The 19137-nt window shown below is 33.4% G+C and overlaps 3 protein-coding genes across 4 annotated transcripts in view; 1 reads left to right on the top strand and 2 right to left on the bottom strand.

The window, feature by feature from the left end:
- Positions 1-248: 248 nt before the first annotated feature.
- LOC139481890 (fucolectin-1-like) overlaps positions 249-19137 on the bottom strand; it is a 39808-nt gene continuing 20919 nt past the window's right edge. For both annotated transcript variants that reach the window (XM_071265407.1, XM_071265408.1), the window contains one exon: positions 249-527. In XM_071265407.1, coding sequence (XP_071121508.1) covers positions 307-527 — 221 coding nt within the window. In that variant the 3' untranslated portion in view covers positions 249-306. The remainder of the gene's footprint in view (positions 528-19137) is intronic.
- LOC139481889 (oocyte zinc finger protein XlCOF15-like) lies at positions 4958-9555 on the top strand. The gene is made up of 6 exons (XM_071265406.1): positions 4958-5017; positions 5392-5435; positions 6029-6053; positions 8111-8197; positions 8440-8603; positions 9265-9555. The coding sequence occupies exons 1-6, from the start codon at positions 4999-5001 to the stop codon at positions 9520-9522; spliced, it is 597 nt and encodes a 198-aa protein (XP_071121507.1). The 5' UTR covers positions 4958-4998; the 3' UTR covers positions 9523-9555.
- LOC139481888 (uncharacterized) lies at positions 9443-16284 on the bottom strand. The gene is made up of 4 exons (XM_071265405.1): positions 11502-16284; positions 10864-10964; positions 10219-10350; positions 9443-9794 (listed from the first exon to the last, which is right to left on the bottom strand). The coding sequence occupies exons 1-4, from the start codon at positions 15456-15458 to the stop codon at positions 9608-9610; spliced, it is 4377 nt and encodes a 1458-aa protein (XP_071121506.1). The 5' UTR covers positions 15459-16284; the 3' UTR covers positions 9443-9607.

Below are 19137 nucleotides of genomic sequence, written 5' to 3'. Positions count from 1 at the left end.
ACAAAAACACAGCAATACGTACAGTAAAACTCAGTTCCAGACCTCAATCAAACTGATTGAAATATTATGTCTTTATCATGTGAAAATTAAGTCCGGATAACTTTATTTCTTCAGAATGACAAAAGGACGAACATATGTAACACTATATATTTGTCCGGCCATTTGAGGGTTGGTCATGCAAAAAATAAGTTTGGCAGGTTTCAGTCTTTTCATTTTGACACTCGTGTAACAATGTGTAAAATCATTAATCTTTTAAAAAATGTATTTATTTAGCAGTTCAATATAATCAATTATACAACGACTGTTTTAGTTATCTGATTTCTCCACAAACGCCATAACTCTCACTTCTGCCAGTGACAAAAGTGAAGCATCTGTTCTCTGTATTTTGACATAGCGGCCCCTTACAATACTGGGACATTCAAAAACTAGATGGAAACCTGGCTGGGCCGGTCCTTCGTACTGAGCACACGTTTCCATCTTGTTATGTGATGGTCCTGCTAATATATCCAATTGCTGTACTTGGTAACCTATAATGTAAACAGTTCACTCGGTTATTTTTTTATGTACTGTAGTTTTCGGGTTCATGATCAACCTTGTTTACGTTATGCACCTTATGCACGTAGAAATTTAAAAATTTCTTTTAATGTAAAACATTTACGAAGCTGTTTATGTTGAATACACAGTTAAAAAAATACCATCAACTTGACTACTCAGATTTTAACATAAATAACACTGTGGATTTTGCTAGATAAGTTAGCACTGTTAACAAAAAAATCTGAGTTCATCTCCAGGATTTGGTGAGTTTTGTTGCTACATAAACATAATAATGCTTCAAGTAGTATGAACAAGAATCGTGGAAAAACGTATTTTTACATTTATCTAGTATTGGTTATGGGTTCATTTGTAAGATTTTTCAGAGTGGTTGAATCCGTGGGGAGAAATTTCATTCAAAATAGTTCAATATCTATAAGAATTGTCCAATAATCCACGAAACAATTGAAATCTTTATAAGATGGCAACGAGTGCCTTATCAGGAAAATTCGATGTTGTCAGACATGAAGATTTAAACCTTTTAGAGACTAGACATTATATTAATAAGACTATACAGAAACTTACATTAGAAAATTGGCTTATAGTGAAAGAACAAAAAGGAATCTTAAGTCAGACAAGTATCTTATGAGAAAGTTTTGATTTAACACGAGACATTTTTTATGATGATATACCGAAGTTGAGCAAGGATGAAAAGAACTTATTGGAGGGGAATATTAGTATCTCTGAATTAAAGAGAATAAAAAAAACAAGAGTCCATGCTCTGATGGTAACATTGCAGATTGTTTTTTTTATTCTTTTGAATTGATATTGGTGATTTGTTCTTAAATCTATAAAGTTTGGATGTGGGAAGGGTCAATGTCAGTCACCAAGAGGCAAGGAATGATTACATGTATTACAAAAGAAGGTAAACAAAAAACTATTTCTAAAATTATAAAGACCTATTACTCTTCTAAATTCTACGCATAAATGGGCAATAAGCTGTATAACAGAGAGAAAAAAAATATGTTTTGTCAAAATTAATAAGCTCATATCAAACTGGTTTTATTCCAGGTAGATATATAAGAGAAACTTGTCGATTAATATACGATTTCGATGAAGAAAATCATACACCAGGAATTCGCTTGTTGGTTGACTTTGAGAAAGCATTTGGTTCCATATCTTGGTCCTTTCTTTGTGGTACATTAATATATTTTGATTTTGACGAGTCAGTTATATACAGCTTTAAAACTTTCTATAATAATATAACAGCTGCAGTGACACACAACTGTTTTATGTCAGAATGCTGCACTATAGAGAGAGGCTGTAGTTAGGGATTTGCTTTAATCTCTTATATTTTCTTACTATGTGCAGCAATATTAGGCATTCTAGAAAGAAATAGTAGGGAGATAAAGAGTATTACTATAGATGATACATACTTTTTTACTTTCTCAATGATACAACATTGATATTATAGGGCTGGCCGGAATCACTCGATCCATGAACTCCAATTTTATGTTGAAATCTCGAGACTTAAGATTAACATAGAAAAAAAAATGTTATTTGGATAGGTAGCAAAGAAAAAAGATACAATTTGTTTTAAGTGGAGATTGAATTGGGGTTCCAGTACATTTCATCTCATTATAATTACTTTTTCAGTTGATCTAGATAGACTGATTATTTACAATTATGGGCCAGGTGTTAGTTAGTATAGACAACACTTTGGAAAAATGGTCAAAAAAGTGTCTCATCCCCTTTGGAAAGATTAATTCAACAAATCAAATGTCTGCATTTATCTGGTAAAATGAACCAGATAATGCAAACATTTGACTTATTAAATTACGTACCATATTCTCATCTGATATAATAAACCAGATAAGGTCAAAAAAATTACAAACAACACGTTTAATAATTTCTTGCGTCCGAAGCGCTTTTCTGGATTTACCAAAGTCAAACATTTAAAATCCGAAGATGTGTAACATATGTATAAGTACCGAAACCGTTAAAGAGCTATTTGTCAAATATACATAGAATATAGCCAAATCCATCTAAATCAAACTTTTCCTGAGGGAATTGAACCCATAGTTTCTTACTAATTTCAAAATTTATAAATGGACAATTTTAGTAAAGTTTGTTGAATCAAGTGATATCTTTTATGTCAAGCTTATTATATTCATTTGGTGGTTTAAAAATGCTACAATTAAACGCTTTCATACATGGATTGATACTTACATGGATAAATAGGTTGTTTGACTCACATTCAAAGAGGGTGAGATTATAATTAGTCTCTATTGTGGAGCAAATAAATTTTACTGAACTAATTTACATTGGGCCATGAAAAGGTCATCAAATAAATTTTGGCAAATAGTTTTTGATGCTTTGAAAACCCTTAATCAAATTCGAAAACCAAGATGTATTGACGAAGTTCTATCTTATCCTTTATTGGAGGACAAAAACATTAAAATTTGTGATTCAAGTGTTTATCATAAAAACTGGGATAAAGTACGATTTTGGACAGTGCATGACTTGTTTAATAATCAAGGCAAAATGATGTCATTTCAAAATTTTCAACTATCATTTCAAAAGAGGGACGGAAGATACCAAAGGGATAGTCAAACTCATAAATCTAAAACAAACTGACAACGCCATGGCTAAAAATGAAAAAGACAAACAGAAAAACAATACTACACATGACACAACATAGAAAACTAAAGAATAAACAACACGAACCCCTCCAAAAACTAGGGGTGATCTCAGGTGCTCCGGAAGGGTAAGCAGATCCTGCTCCACATGTGGCACCCGTCGTGTTGCTTATGTGATTACAAATCCGGTAAATAGTCTAATTCGGTAGGTCACATTCATGAAAGGGAAGGGGATTGTAGTTACGACGTAAGGAACATATCCGATATCATTTGTGAAATGGTTATTCCATAACGGCCAACCAACTCGTGATGGCGTCCGTAAAATTTACGAAGGGATGATTTCAACTTCACCATTTGGAACTCTTGGTTTAATAGCTTCCTTGTAAGCAGCAACCCTCTATCAAGAAAATCATGATAGGAAATGCAAGCACGGGAATATCGTATCAATTGGGAGATACATACCCCGTATGCAGGTGCTGCTGGAATGTTGCTACTTAGAAATGGAAAGTTCACAATTGGAAAGCTGAAATCATCTCTTTTGTCGTAAAGTTTTGTTTTCAACCGACCCTCATTGTCAATTTCTATTTAGGCTGATTTTTTTTTAGCATTATTATGGAATAGCACACTCGCTTAAAGAGTGTTCAAACGCGATCACTATTGGTGTAAAGGAGAAAAATATTTAAGCAATGCTACCTTTCAACATAAGTATTTTCTTTGAATGCAAGAAAGGTTCAAAGGACATGTACAAAGTATTAAATGAGAAATATATAACTTTTGCTGCAAAGGAAAAATGCGAAAACCATCTTAATATGACTGGTATTTACTGGAAAAATACACACTTCGTGTACAACAATTACTAAAAGCACAATGTTTTGCTGGTTCCAATATATACTAGTCAACAAAAGAAACGATACAAGCCTTTTTTTCAAATTAAAGATTAAGTTTTCCGTTCATTGGACCAATATTGACGGTAGTTATTTTAATCATTATAGAAAGATAAATCCGTGTAAAAATTTTTTTTGCTTTCATGACGTTTTTTCGCGATTTAGTTTTTTTTTACAAAATTTACACATACCGACAATTTAAAAAAAGAAGTTCCAACTAATGATGCCAACCTCTCATTTATAGGTTAAGACAATGTTTGTTATCAATGTGTTTTTAAAAATCATACAGTTTCTTCGTTTATTTGTTAAGCAAAGTTCGGCACCACGAGAAATCGTTAAAATGTGTACATTATCAACTAATTTACCATAGACAGTATGTGTAAAGTGATATTCAAAAAGCGGTAACAATCTTAAAACTAATCCGAAAGGTTCAAAATTTACTGTGTGTTGTTTTCATATCTAGAGCATTGATTTGAGACGAAAATAATTTTTTTTTTGCTTTTTTTGAGATTTAAAAAAACACCTTTTGTCCTTAAAATTTGAAAAAAAACAATATTTCAACCCATTAGTTACATCATGAACATAACTTTATTAGCATATTGAATATTTTCAAACAAATTTGAAATTTTATTTAGAACTTAGAAAATTATGTGTCGATTTTTTATTCAACTTTCCGCACAACTATTTTGCACCCTATGATCGTTTTCACGGGATTTAGATACTTTCCAACAAGTTTTGATTTTCATTATCACATGTGCATATATTGCAAATGAAAGCTTTTTAAAATAGTGTATCTCATTTTGTTTTATATTTTAATACTTTTTGATAAATTTTATTTCAAAGTCGTGTATCGTTTCTTTTGTTGACTAGTATAGATTTATCCATAAAATTTTGAGAACTGGGGTACAACTGATATCCGTAACTGCAGTTACGTATATCCCAAGATGGCAGACGATGTTTCAGGTAAATATTTCTTTTGTCGATTTTGCAATAAATATGCATCATTCTTCGGTATTTCGTGTCTTTTTTAACGTATTACTAAATTTGAAACGGGAATATTGACGTGTTTTGTCATAGTTAAGCCGCCTAAGAGAGAAATCAGCAATCCAAAAAAACGCGATGATAAGGGTAACTGATAAAAATTTATTGACGTTGATATGCGTAACTGGAAATATTGATATCCGTAACTGATTATTTTCTAAACAATTATCATTCTCGTTTGAAATTAAATAATAGTCTGTCGTTATCGCGATCGGTATCAGAAATGTTTCCAAAGTCTTTACAAACATTGTGAGAAAATATATTGACCATGTGACCAATTCTGTATTTTTATATAGCCAACAGCATGCCTAGTGAGTTTGAAGATGGATCTTTGGTTGTGGTAAGTATACAAATATTGCCGATTTATTTATATTCAAAATAGGTGCGGAAGTGTAAAATGTTTGATCATAAAATGAGGTGTTATAAATAACATGATACGGAAAGGGACATGTGTAAAATACGTACTGTTTCGTTATAATTGCCGAGAATTAAAGACGTCTACATTTCCTATTCGCAACAGTTAGAAACAGTCAGAACTCAGAAATTATTGGTTTGAAAAATTATTTTTCATGTTATGTTAAAAAGGGAATAAAATAAATCCATATATCATAAAAATGTAAAAGGAAGCTTTTTGAAAAGATAGAAATTGGCACATCATTGTCATATATAGATATATAGATATTGGACAAAAGTGAGTTCCCTCTCCACAAATGTCCTATCATTTCACATGGAAATGATATTTTTCAAAAACAAATATTGCCAATTTGTTGCATGACTGATTTTGTTGAAAATACTTCAAGCTCTAGAAATGTGTAACGGTTAGTAATACTGTTCCAAGTTTGAACGCATTTTGACTTATGTTTTTTTTTACATATTTGAAGTATTTTATATAGTGAATTGCAATAATTTCTCCATGTTTTTAAATATTTGAAGGATGTGTCACTTATCTCTGTTCATGGTAAATATTTAAATATCGAAGCCACGATGAAACGAAAGGATATGGTTTAATATTAATGGAAATCCCGAATTCATTGAAAATAACGCATTTGGAAAGAATTTTATTCATCATTTGTTCAAAATAAGAAATAAATATATCTTCATGGCTTTTGATAAACAAACCATTCACTTAGAATTTGAAAAAAGTTTTCTCTTAAGGATCGATCATTTTACTTGAAAGATGTTATATTATTTTACCGAAAATATTAACCCCAGTGTTGATGAGATTGGTACAAGGTTATTTTCGTGCAACGTATTTTGACATTTTTATTTCATGTGAAGCCGTGAAAAGGTTCGTTATTCACCGTGTTTCGTGAAATCCGTAAAAAGAGCAGTTCAAGCATTTTTAAATTTTCGTTCATCGTGAAATTGCAATTTTATTTCGCGTTATTCCGTGCACATATCCACTTGACGACCCCTCGTTAATGTAATTAAAGTTAAATGATCGATCTTCTTGAAGTTTATTGAACATTGCATGCTGTTAATTGATTTTGTGTTATTTAAATGAGTTATTTTAGGAAACAGTTCTAGATACATATATTTTATTATACAACCGTCGAAGATATTCTTGTATGAATTTATGTATTTAAAATTGTGTCAACATTTTTGTTAATGTCCAGTGGCAAGTTAAATCCATATTCAGAACGCTGAATGTGTTTTTGCAATAGTCGAAGAGGGGGCTTTGGTTGATTGTATAGGGATTCATTGGAGCAAGACTGGGGCGGACCCCCTCTTATGGCAGTCAGTGCCCTCCCCCTTTATGAAAATTGCTGAATCCGCAACTGTAAGGGCAATTATTCGGCCATCCTTATCACACACATTATCATTCTCCTTTAACAAAAAACTTTATCGTTTTTTGTGGTCAGTGTTACAAAAAATAAACTGAGATTTTTTCAAAAACTATTGAATTCAAACAGGGGAAGAATTAAAGGCCAGGGAGTCGTCCCCCCCCCCCCTCTCCCCTAAAAATGTGGTTGATTATATTTGGATTCAATGGATCGTGACTGGAGTGGGCCCACTCTTATGCCACTCAGTACCCCACCCCGTCCCTTTTATTTCTGGATCCGCAACTGAATAATTATTATTATAACGGCAATTATCCGACCATCCATATCACACACATTATCAAATCGACTCTCTTTATGCAAATTAAAAGGTAAGCTCTGCCCGGTCAGTTGATAAAATTTTGTATAAAAATTATTTATATAATTATACAAACATTTTTAATTATGTTGATTTAACTTTTTATTTCGTGGAGATTTTGTACTCAATTCATTTTTCTTAATTTTTGCTTTTTATATTCGATTGATGTTTTTTTTTATTTTAACATGTACTATACATATTTTTTTGTTTTTGATTGGCAAACTTCGTTGGTAACTAAAGAAGCATTTACTTTTTATGGATAAGTTGTTTGTAGAACACGATTAATAGTTAAAGGGGCATAAATGTTAACCCTTGTCCGACCGTCCGTACGTCCCGATCTTGGTTAGGCTATGTGTTTAGGTCCGGTTTTTTTTGGATACTAAACATGATATATCATTGGTACCTGGTCAGCAGAGAGACATTGGATTCACTTTAGATATGGTCATTTTAACCTTTTTGAAAATAATAAATGACTGGTTAAGTTTTGCGTTTAGGACAATATCTTAGAAACTGGATAAAGTAAAGCAGTGGTATCTGGCCTGTGGATTGTTCTTTGGTAGTATAACATGGTTCACTATTACTAAGGTCACTGTAACCTACATTCAGACACACACTACTTTGGTTAAATTTTACATTAATTCAATTTTCCTGGATACTGTTTCTAGTCAGTGGCTGGGTCTTTGATATGACTACAGGTTTCATTATCAATAAGGGCGCTCTGACTTTTATTTATGTATCAATTACTCTGGTATGATGTTTGTATGGAAATCAATATGAAACCCATTGGGGAATTTTATGTTCCATAGACAAACTTTCTAGTTTGGAATATATTTTAGAATTAAATATAACTAGTTTATAATCGCTCCTATATTTTAGAACAAAGTACTGCAGCTGTCGATGGGTCCATCCTGGTTTTGACAACACCACAGGCAAAAAGCACACCTAACTTGATAGATTCTTCAGGTATTGTAACTTTGGTGGTTATATGCACCTTTGTAAAGTTTGTAAATGAATGATTACCCCTCTTAGTTTATCTAATTTGCTTTGAATTCTTCTAGCCTTCACAAGTATAACTTTGCTGTATCCTAGAATGACACTATGCTCCCTTAATCAAGTATCACCACATGAACTACATGATTTGTGAAATGTATCATAGTTATCAATTTCTAAACAGAAAACATATAATCTTTCCTTTTATTTTACAGCTAAATATGTGTGTGACATCTGTGGTAAACATTACCGGTCCAAACAGGGGATGTTGGACCATATGAAGAGAGAGCATGGGACACCAAATTTCACCTGCACCCAGTGCCAAAAAAAAATTATATCCCGCACTTTGTTCCGGTCCCACCTCCTTAACCATTCAAAGGTATTATTCAAGGAAAACAATATTTTATAGCACAATTTATCCCAAAGATAAGATACCTTGTAGGTCCTTAAATAAATACCGGTCTCTAAAATGAAAATGCATTAACAAAACAGAAAAGTTCGGCAAATATGTATTGACCAACTTAGTAAAACAATTGTAACAACATTCATTTTGATGACATTACATGAAGGAAACAAATACCTACGAAATAACCCAAAAGACGTATACTCTATGGGAAACGACTGAAAGAGTCAAATAACAAAAATACCGAGCTCCAAGGAAAATTCTAAATAGAAGGCCCTTCATCAAATGGCAAGCAACTCTCATATTTCTGACTTGGTACCGGCATTTTCTTATGTAGAAAATGGTCGATTAAACCTGGTTCAAAAGGTAGCTTAACCAATCACTTGTACGGCAGTCGCATAGTCGGAATAGACACTTCCAGGAACACACACACATAGTTTAGCAATTTTGTACAAATGTTTAAGAATGAACACTTATCATGAATATTCGTATATTGTGATTTCAGATCGACTTTAAAACGGCCATTTAACTAAGAAAATTTAACTTCTCAAACACAATTAAATTCTTTCTTATTACCGCATATGTATGTTGGCCACATTTCTCCTTTTTTTCAGAATGATTTTCTTTTTTATTTCAGGACAAACAGTACAAATGTGGAGATTGTTCAAAGCAGTATGTGCATAACAAGGATTTGGTCAACCACATAAATGCAAAGCACAGCGACACCATTTATAAATGTGACACCTGTCAGCTAAAATTTTCATATAAAAAAACTCTGTTTCAGCACTGCCAGGCAGCACACGGTAACAAAACCTATGTGTGTATCATGTGTGATGCCAGTTTTCGATATAGGTCGAACTATAGAAGACATCAAAAAAATGTACATCAAATGTAAATTGATAAAAATAATACACTGATAACAAAATTACTTGGCTTTTTTTATTTTTTAATCACAGGGTGCATTATTTTTTGTTGAGATGTTAGATGTCTGTTAAATCATCATCTTTCAAACCAAATCTTTTGTGCGCTAAAATATGTTCCTCGTTAGTCCTGTGATATAACCTTGCACCCTCTGCACCTCTACCGGGAGCACCAAATTCTGAAATAATACCCTTTTTCCTATTTAGACAACTACTCTTCCTCTCCATTTTGTCAAAGAAATGAGATCTGAAACCAAAGAAAGTCTTTAGTAGTTACATTTTCATGTCAAAAATATTCAGTAGGTTAGTGAATGGGTTGAATTGTTATCTAATATATATATATATGTTAGTGTCTCGAATATATTGATCAAATTAAAAAGACAGTACAAGGTACAAAGAGAATTAACAACTTCGATTTAAGAAAAACTACGCCTTTCTTATTTTTTATGTTTTAGGTCTATTTTGGTGACAAGTTTCGATAGCCTACTAGTATTTTCGATATGCTCTACAAAGTCTATAATGTTTATGTTTTTTTACAATTGATTTGGAAAGAGCGTCGCTGATCTATCTTTATTGGACATTTACAATCTCCTTATAGTTTTCAAGCTAGTCTGAAGCTAACAGCTGATAAGTGCATCAAATTAGCTTATATTGAATAAAGTCGTCCTTACCCTACTTGAATATCGTGTGTATCTGTATTGGTGTCGTTTGTTTCATTCCCTTTATCACAAAATGATTCAGGATCATCTAACTTGTGTTCAGGATATACTCGTAATTTTTTAGATGTCTTCATGTAAAATTTGCTGCAAAAGAATAATTACAGATTCTAACAAAAGTTGAGAAATTTGCTCAAAAATGTTGTTTATAAATATCAATCTTTAAATTAAATTATTGATAACTGATCACACTTTGAACTGACAAGCTAACAATTAAAAAAGACTTGAACTTGTTTGTTGTTGTGTTTCAATATTTGTTTTTCGTTCACTTATTTGTACAAAATGAAATATCTACATTTGTCATTTTGGGGCCTTTTACAGCTGACTATGCGGTATGGGCTTTGCTCATTGTTGAAGGCCGTACGGTGACCTATAGTTGTTAATTTCTTTGTCATTTGGTCTCTTGTGAAGAGTAGTCTCATTGGCAATTACACCAAAACTGTTAATTCTATTTGTTATGTTTCCTTTAAGACATCTAGTTAATATGTTATTGATTGAAATAAACACAACTTGTCATTTACACTTGTTATGTGTCCTTGTGTTGTTTTTCATAGACCTGGTATATATTTCTTTGGTAACTTTAATTCTAATCGGTCTTACCGGTCAGAATTTAGTCTTTGGCTAAATAAGTATACAGCAGAACCTAGGGCTATCGGGATGTCGTCCGGTCTTAAAACGCCTGTCCCCTTTGGGTCATAGTCCTAAAAAATAGATATATTGAAAATAAAGGGATATAGAGTAAATGAACATGGGACAAAATCACACAAAATACATAGAAAGAATGTAAATTATCAATGAACAGGGCTTTTATTCCTGTTCTTCATCTTGACAGTCGATGTAGTCTTGAACGAATCATTCAGATCATATGTACAACGATATCAAGAACTGTATACACAGTTCAAAGATCCTCCCATTTCATTAGGGACTTTTAATGTTGATTTTTTTTTTTTTTTTTACTTTTTGGTATCCTCTCTACTTCATAGTAAAATTCCACAAAAGCAACCAACTATGACAAACAAGTACTTTTATCAACTAATCGTTTGGTTTATTGTTTCGGAATTCAATAATTGCGACCCTGAGCAGTACTTATTATTTTAATTAGATTAAATGTGCATATTAATAGGATTGAAATGGAGAACAAAGATTATTAATGGACAATGTCTTCAAATTATAATCATCGGGTTATTGATATCTTAAAATTACTCAATAATTATCTAAATTTCATTATCGATACATACCTGAAATCCAGAGAAAAAGGTTTCAGAATCCAGACTGGTGATAGCTCTTTGGTTGTATGTTCCAGTTTGAACCATGTCATATAGCTGCAATCTTCTGTCGACATTGCTCATAAGGCCTTCAAACTGAGCCAATGGTAAACTAGCAACATATGCACCAGGCGGCGGGAAATGTCCAACTTTCAGGAACGGTAACAGTTTATTTCTCATTGCCAACAGCCAATCAATCCTGAGGTCAATAGGAACCCCTGCCTCATCAATTGCGCTGTACCAATTCCGTATGAGCTGACACCATTCCGCTTCATGATTAAAACCCAATATTTCCATTTCAGCTTGTACTTTATTGCTAAATGTTGTATGTGCAAAGGCGTTTTTTTGTCTATCACGCAATTCTTTCGCTATCTCTAAAGATAGTCCCGTACCATTGGTTTTATAATTCTCAGCGACCTTCCACCATGCCTCACTGTAAACCCCCATGTCATGCAATCCTTTTGAGCAGCATCTTGATCGATTGTTCACAAAAATGTGATGTGGATCGATGATTGGTTGAAGTAATTGACCATTTATTTCCGTTGGCTGAGCATACCACTTTGATATGCAGAAAGTTTTTCCTGTGTCAGTCCTCATTGTTCCCTTGCCATTAAAGCAATTACTGGCTTCCCATTCCATGAATTCGTCCGGAAACGTAAGTTGAGCATAAGCTACGTTTACTGCCAGAATCGGCCATTTCAAGATATGATTGGTAACTAGCGCCTTCAAACATTTAGGACTTGATGTGGGTTGTGGTAATTTTGATCCATCACCATAAATACAACAAATGGAATTAACAAGGTTTGGTTTCAACATTTTTGTATACTCATTTTTGTTCTGTGTGAGACTTAAAATTGTTCTCATTTCATTTACGGTGAATGATTTTCTTATCGCTTCAGCATTTGAAAAGCATGTTTTGAATTCGTCAAGAGACACTTCATTCCATTTAGAATTCGCTATCGTTGATGAAGCAATTAAAACAACTAATGCCATCTCAAAGTCGGTTTCAATAGGAAACATTGATTCTTGTTCAGGAGGGGTGTCATTCTCAGTCACTACTTCACGCGTTTGGTTTCTTCCCTTCTGTGCATGACGAACAGAATCAATTGCTTCCTCATTCATTTCAGAAAGGACATCTTCTGGGATGTATCTTAAAACGTCAAGATCTTCTTGTTCGTCAATTTGGTCAACATCATTAGGTAAAGGGTTTTGTGACATGTCTTGGTTGCGTTTTGAATGTACCTTTTTAATTGCTTCTGTGATATTAATCGCTGACGGCAATACTTTTAGATCAGTTTTTGAAGTTATGATAATTTTACCATTTACAACAATATCTTTCTGTACCTCAAAATTTGCTTTCAAGCTATCATCATCAGTTATTTCTGGAAACTTGTTCAGGTTTAACAAGGTCGAGATTTTTGTAGCTCTATCAATCTTTTGTACCTTTTCCCAAAAAAACTTCATGAACCTTAAAACTGTGAGAGGTCGCCCTTTGTCGTCTTCGACGGCCAATTCAAGAAACTGTCCATCAAATGCCACTGCTTTAACACGTAAGTCACGACTCTTGCATTCACCAACAGCTTTGATCAGTAACTTTCTAACAATGTCCATAGTAAGACTATAACCCGGTAAGGCATATTGTATGGGAACTGCATAGTGTGCGGTTTCATTGCGTGTGCTCATTCTGTCAATATCCGACATAACTGTTAACAAGATTTCTTTTGATGGCCTTCTAAGTATCTCGTAAGCATCTTTAAGCTGACTGGTTGCGGCATCTAATGTCGACGAAATGTCTTCTAGCGTCATACGCGGGTTTAGATTGATAGCTGGTTCGCTATTGTGAGAGCCAAATACATGATCTTTGTCATTGGTGGACGTGCATGAACACGGTATACTCTTTACAGATGGAAATTCTGCTACAAACGGACAGGACTTACTATATTCGATAAGTCTCTGCAGGAGTATTTTCTGCTCCGGTTTATTTCTTGATGGTCTTCGGGTGTCGTCATTTTTATATAATTCATTGATGGAATCCCATATCTCTTTCCATATTTCATCATCATAGACTCCCTCTATTACAGTTGCACTTTCGGGAGTGTAACTTATATAACAAAATTTACCGCATTTCTTTGCTGCCATCTGACTAAGTAATTGAGTAGAATAGTATTTCGGTATTTGATAGTGCACGTCAGTTGTCCGCTCTTTTCCTGGTTTGGGACATTTAAACTCAAAAGCCATTTGTACTTTATCGTTGTTATCAACACCGCTCCCATCCCCACTGATGACAGCATAGGAATCACCAATACTTATAACTTCACAGCCGTCTTCTCTATACACCAAGTCTGGAAAATATACAGGTAGGATTTTACTAACTAGAGTTCCCAGTGCATTAATTTCTTGAGAGGTCCCATAGTCAAATAACTCTTGGAGTTCTGCTGATACTGGCGTTTCCTTCCCATGGAAGGCTTTATCGTAATGTTGTTGCTGTTCTTTTAGTGTACCTAATCCAATTCCTCTGAATATTGTGCTTCCAGTTATGCGACTCCCTTTACGCAGTTCAAACCATTCATCACCTCTTTGTTTAATCATGTTTGCTGTTTGAGGAGAAACAATAATATCTTCAGAAAGAGACTTTAAACATATGTAATTAGTCTGGTGGTTGAGATTAACTACACTCTGGCTTCCAATAATATACTGATGTCCTGTTCCATTTATACAAGCTACGATATATCCAAGTTTGTCTACCGAGCCAAGCAGTTCCTTGATTGTTGCTTGGGAGTGAACAATTTTAGTTTTGTAAAAACTTATAGCTGGCGCCACCTTGCTCGTTTTCCAGTCTCCTTCAACCTGTTTTAAGAGATTTCCCAATGCGATCTTTTTTTTTACAACCAACTCACGCAGTTCTCTGATTCTATTACTCATATCTGTTATAGATATCAAAATTGCAGTTTTCATTATATCTTGGTCAACTTGTTGAATACTGTCAAGTTCTTCAAGGCCGTCTAGAGACATCTTATCAGTTGCTTCCTTTATCTCTTCTATATTTCTTATTTCTGCTGCTATTCTCGCTTTTCTCTCTTGAAGTGCTGGTGGCGATTCAAAACCACACATATCTTCGTCGCCGAGTTTTCCAAGACCTACTGCTAACTTCTTTCCGTCAATAGACAACTTAACATCCTGGCCCTTGTGGGTGTTTGCATATGCATCCAGGGGTAGTTCCATGATTCCAGGGGTTTCTGTACCTGCAATGTATTTGGCAGACTCCCTTGCAAGGATTGTATCCGACGGCACAGCGAAATTAATCTTACAGTCTATGGGTCGACGAATTAATTCCCCATCTGTTCCTTGACTTTTATATCCTCTAAAAAAATTTATTCCTTTGCCTTTGAAAAGTTTTTTTATTGTTAACCAAAAGTCAAGAGTTTCTTTACTGTACCTTACTCCAAACACAGTTGAGTTAGAATAAAATTTTCCGATGTCCAAAAGGAGATGAAAGGCAATATTTTCAAGTAGAGTTCCATTTGAAATGGCGGAGAGAACACTATAAAAATCTTCTAGTCTTCCAATCTTAGAAAGATTCTCTAAAACTTCTGGAAGCAGCTGAAAAAAATCGCTGTTCGTCGTCTGTGACTCTGTTTCGTTCGTTACTTCTTCTCTTTGCTCTGATATTGATTCTTTTTGTTTTGATGGTCTTTTATAGCTTATCTTTTTCTGATGAATATCGATGTACGGTTTACATCCATCGTCTATCTTTCTTTTAATTTCTGAAATCTTAATGCCATAGTGGAGAGATCTGTATGCCTGACGTCCAGTGGATTCATCCAGCACTTTCAATCTGACACTAAAATTGCTAGGTCCAGCATGGTTTCTTATTGTATGTTCTAGAATATCCTGAGCAACTGAAGATGTTCTGTTACAGACGTAACACATAAATTCATCTGAAAAAAAAACATAAAAAATGCTTTTATGTCGTCCATTTATCTATATTTCAAAAGGGCATTTTGCCTTCCTATTTTTTAGCAGATATTGTTATATATGTAATATATGTAGATGTAGCCGTTATGTGCAACTATATTTTGTTTTGTTTGTAAAATTTAACGCTTGCCGCCAGTCTTCAGTCTGTTGCTCTGCCATAGCTTGATCAAATAAGGTTTGGTTGGCAACAAATATTACACAAATCGCTTATAATGAAGCGATGAACACGGATGTGTCGAGACCAATTAAAGGCCTGTCAATAAGTTAGTAAAATATATCAGATTTCACGTTATTTTTTCGAATGCATTTGGATTGTAAGTCCTTGAATTGGTATTTTCTAACATTGTGATATTATTGTGAGTATACATTTTTTCCGTTTCCGATATTTGTTTATTTTTTGACGATTTTATGACAGTTTTATTTCCAAAAATTGATTTTCCGAACCATTTAATCGAGGATAATGAACAACGTAGAAACAAGCTTATAGATACAGTTACGGATATCCTTTTCTAAACGTTTATCACAGTTACGGTTATCCATTTTTTCAGTTACCCTTATCATCGCGTTTTTTTGGATTGCTGATTTCTGTCTCAAACGACAGAACTATGAAAAAAAACGGCAGTAGCTCCATTTCAAATTTAGTAATACGTTTAAAAAGACATAAAATACCCAAAAATGATGCATATTTATTACAAAATCGACAAAAGAAATATTTACCTGAAACATCGTCTGCCATCTTGGGATATACGTAACTGCAGTTACGGATATCAGTTTTACCCCAGTGATACAGTACATTACTTTACGGGATGTGCTAAGCGGCCCAGTGGACACTACGGAGTTTTTCTGAGCTCTTGCAAAATTTAGATTTTTGAATCATTAGTAACGATAATTTGTCAAATTTCTGAAAGAACAGTATTTAAAACTATTAGTAACCATTATATGGTACAATAACTTTGCTCTTTTGAGTCTTGGAATGACAAAATCATTGAATTTCGACAGTGCCAACTCAACTGTAAACAAAGAAAAAATGGCGGAAACATATTCAAAGGTAGTCCAAAATGGTAATAACAACGACATGAGTGTGAAACCAATTTTCTTATTGGAATCAGATATGTTTGGTCCAAAACCCTCTGACAAAGATTTCCTTTTGCATCACGAACTTTACAAAATAATTGGTCAACTCATACCCTCTTCCCATCTGAGAGCGCTTCAAAGAGTTCGAGGTATGTGGCGAGTCTACACACAGAGTGAAGACGATCGCAGCAAGCTTCTAATATCAGGAATTGTGGTAAGAGACCGTTTGGTGAATTTTTATTCACAAAACCCTAGATTCCAAGGTAGTGTAAACCCAGATCACGTTAAAATTCGAGTAAAAGACATTCCATGCTCGGCTGACGATGGTCAGATTACCTATTTCTTAGAGAATGCAGGGTGTAAAATACACAGATACTTTAGGGAGCGCATACGAGTTGATGGCTTAATAACAAACTGCCTATCAGGAGACCGAATATTTTATTGTGAACCGATGGAACATCCTTTTCCAAGACAAGTAACAATAGGAAACTACAGAGCAACAATCTTACATAAAGGTCAGGCAACTAAAAACAGAGACGACATAGTTTGTAAAAAATGCCTCGAAAAGGGACACTTCATCAGCAATTGTCCAAATGATTGGACATGTAATATATGTAAAAAATCTGGACACAAACAATCAGAATGTGAAGAGCCCTTTTCAGACAACAACAATGAACATAATGAAAACGAATCAACAAACACTGATGAGGACAACACAGATTCAGAAACTGATGACAATAACAATGATGAGGCTGCACATGCTCAACAACATGAACCTGAAGTTGAACAAATGCAGGACATGCCTAACGAACAATCACAGGAAACGCTTACTCGTGATCTGAAGAAAACTCAAAACAAAAATTCACAAAAGGTACCTACTCATCAATCTCAACCTTCATTTCAATCAATCACCAATGAAGAGAATGACGAACATACAGGAGATGCAGCAACACCAAGTTCTAAAAAAGCTAAAAAAAAATCTGGTAAAAAGAAGACAACTTGTCAAAATGATTCGAAAGACGAAAAACAAAGTTCAATGCAACAATTTCTAGTTGAGAAACAAACCAGTGCAACCACTCCTGGAAATAAAGTCTCAAAAAGGTCTGCAACAACTCCTACAACGGACCTTTTCGATAGAGAGAATCAAACAACCAAACCAAAAACACAAAGTTAAAAAGGAGAAATAAACATGTATAAACAATTATGTAGCTAACTCCTTTTTTTTTTCTGTTGGTTTATCATCTCTATATACTTTTTTGCTTACAATGATTTGTTTGTATATATTTTTATTATTATTCATACATATATGTATGACAAGCATATTCCTAAAGGTAAACAACCACCTTGAAGACAATGCTTTTTATGTAAATTTAAAAAAAAACCAGTAAAAATACCAAAATATGTAGCGATGATTGTGATGGAATATTAGATTTCATACTTTCAAGAAGTAATAGAAAGAAGAGTAAAATAGAAAAGAACTGTAATGTTGTATGTTATAACATAATGTCAAAGAGTAATAGAAAAAAAAAATGTATTGGTTTGTGTTATCAACTGGATCATGCAAAGAATACAAACATAATTAAAGAATGTTCTTTAATAAACAGACCTATACACAATATATATCTAATAATATTCCATAAATTTGCAATATCGATTCCTTTATGTATGTATTATCATACTAGAAAGAACAGTTTTCAAACAAAATATAACTTCCAACAGTTTTACTGGAGTAAGAATCTCAAAATTCCAATCTTATGCAGCTGGGAAAATAAATCCATGAATCAACCAGTAATCCAGCAACATTTAACTGCAGATCATAATTACATCTGGAAAAAAACACACTGTACATGTAAATTCGTTCGTATTAACTTTTGGCTTCAATATATTGCATCACTATACAAATACACGCACAGATATAGATACTGGGAAGGAATTCCTAGTCAAAATCCAGCAATAGTATTGCTCACACACGTATGTATTCTTGAAAAAGTCTTCAGCATCACTAAATCCAAGAGTTTTAGTCTTCTTGAGAAACAAGAAAATTTATCCTGTTACCAAATGGTGTCGAATATATCCGAAGTACCTACAAAAATAAAAACAAAATTGATACAATCAACTTCAACTAAAACAAAACATAGCAATATAAGTGCATTATTAGAACCAATAGAATTCAACAGAACAAAAACAATTAATAGAAATTACATGAGCAAACTATGGCTATTTATAGATGTGGGAAAATCCCTTCACAAATTATTTAAAACATGTACACCTTTCCTGAAATAGTGTCCAATTTTTAGGATAGATAAAATATATATAAAAGATCATGTATTTATTATATGTATAGTTATTATTATCATGTTAAATATACTGTTGTTCTTAATGTATATATATATTTTCTTATACTATGCATGTTATTGTTGTTGTATACATGTATGTTTGTCAAATGTATTTAGTTTTAAAATACTCGCTTTAAGCTACAAAAAATATAAGAATAATGAATAAAACTTTACATATCTGTTCCTTAAATTGTCAAGGACTAGGCCAAAAAGAAAAAAGAAAT

Source organism: Mytilus edulis, chromosome 7 (assembly GCF_963676685.1).
Source record: "Mytilus edulis chromosome 7, xbMytEdul2.2, whole genome shotgun sequence".
NCBI lineage: Eukaryota > Metazoa > Mollusca > Bivalvia > Mytilida > Mytilidae > Mytilus > Mytilus edulis.
Note: the sequence above shows the minus strand (reverse complement) of the source record. Positions and strands in the feature narration are given on the sequence as shown.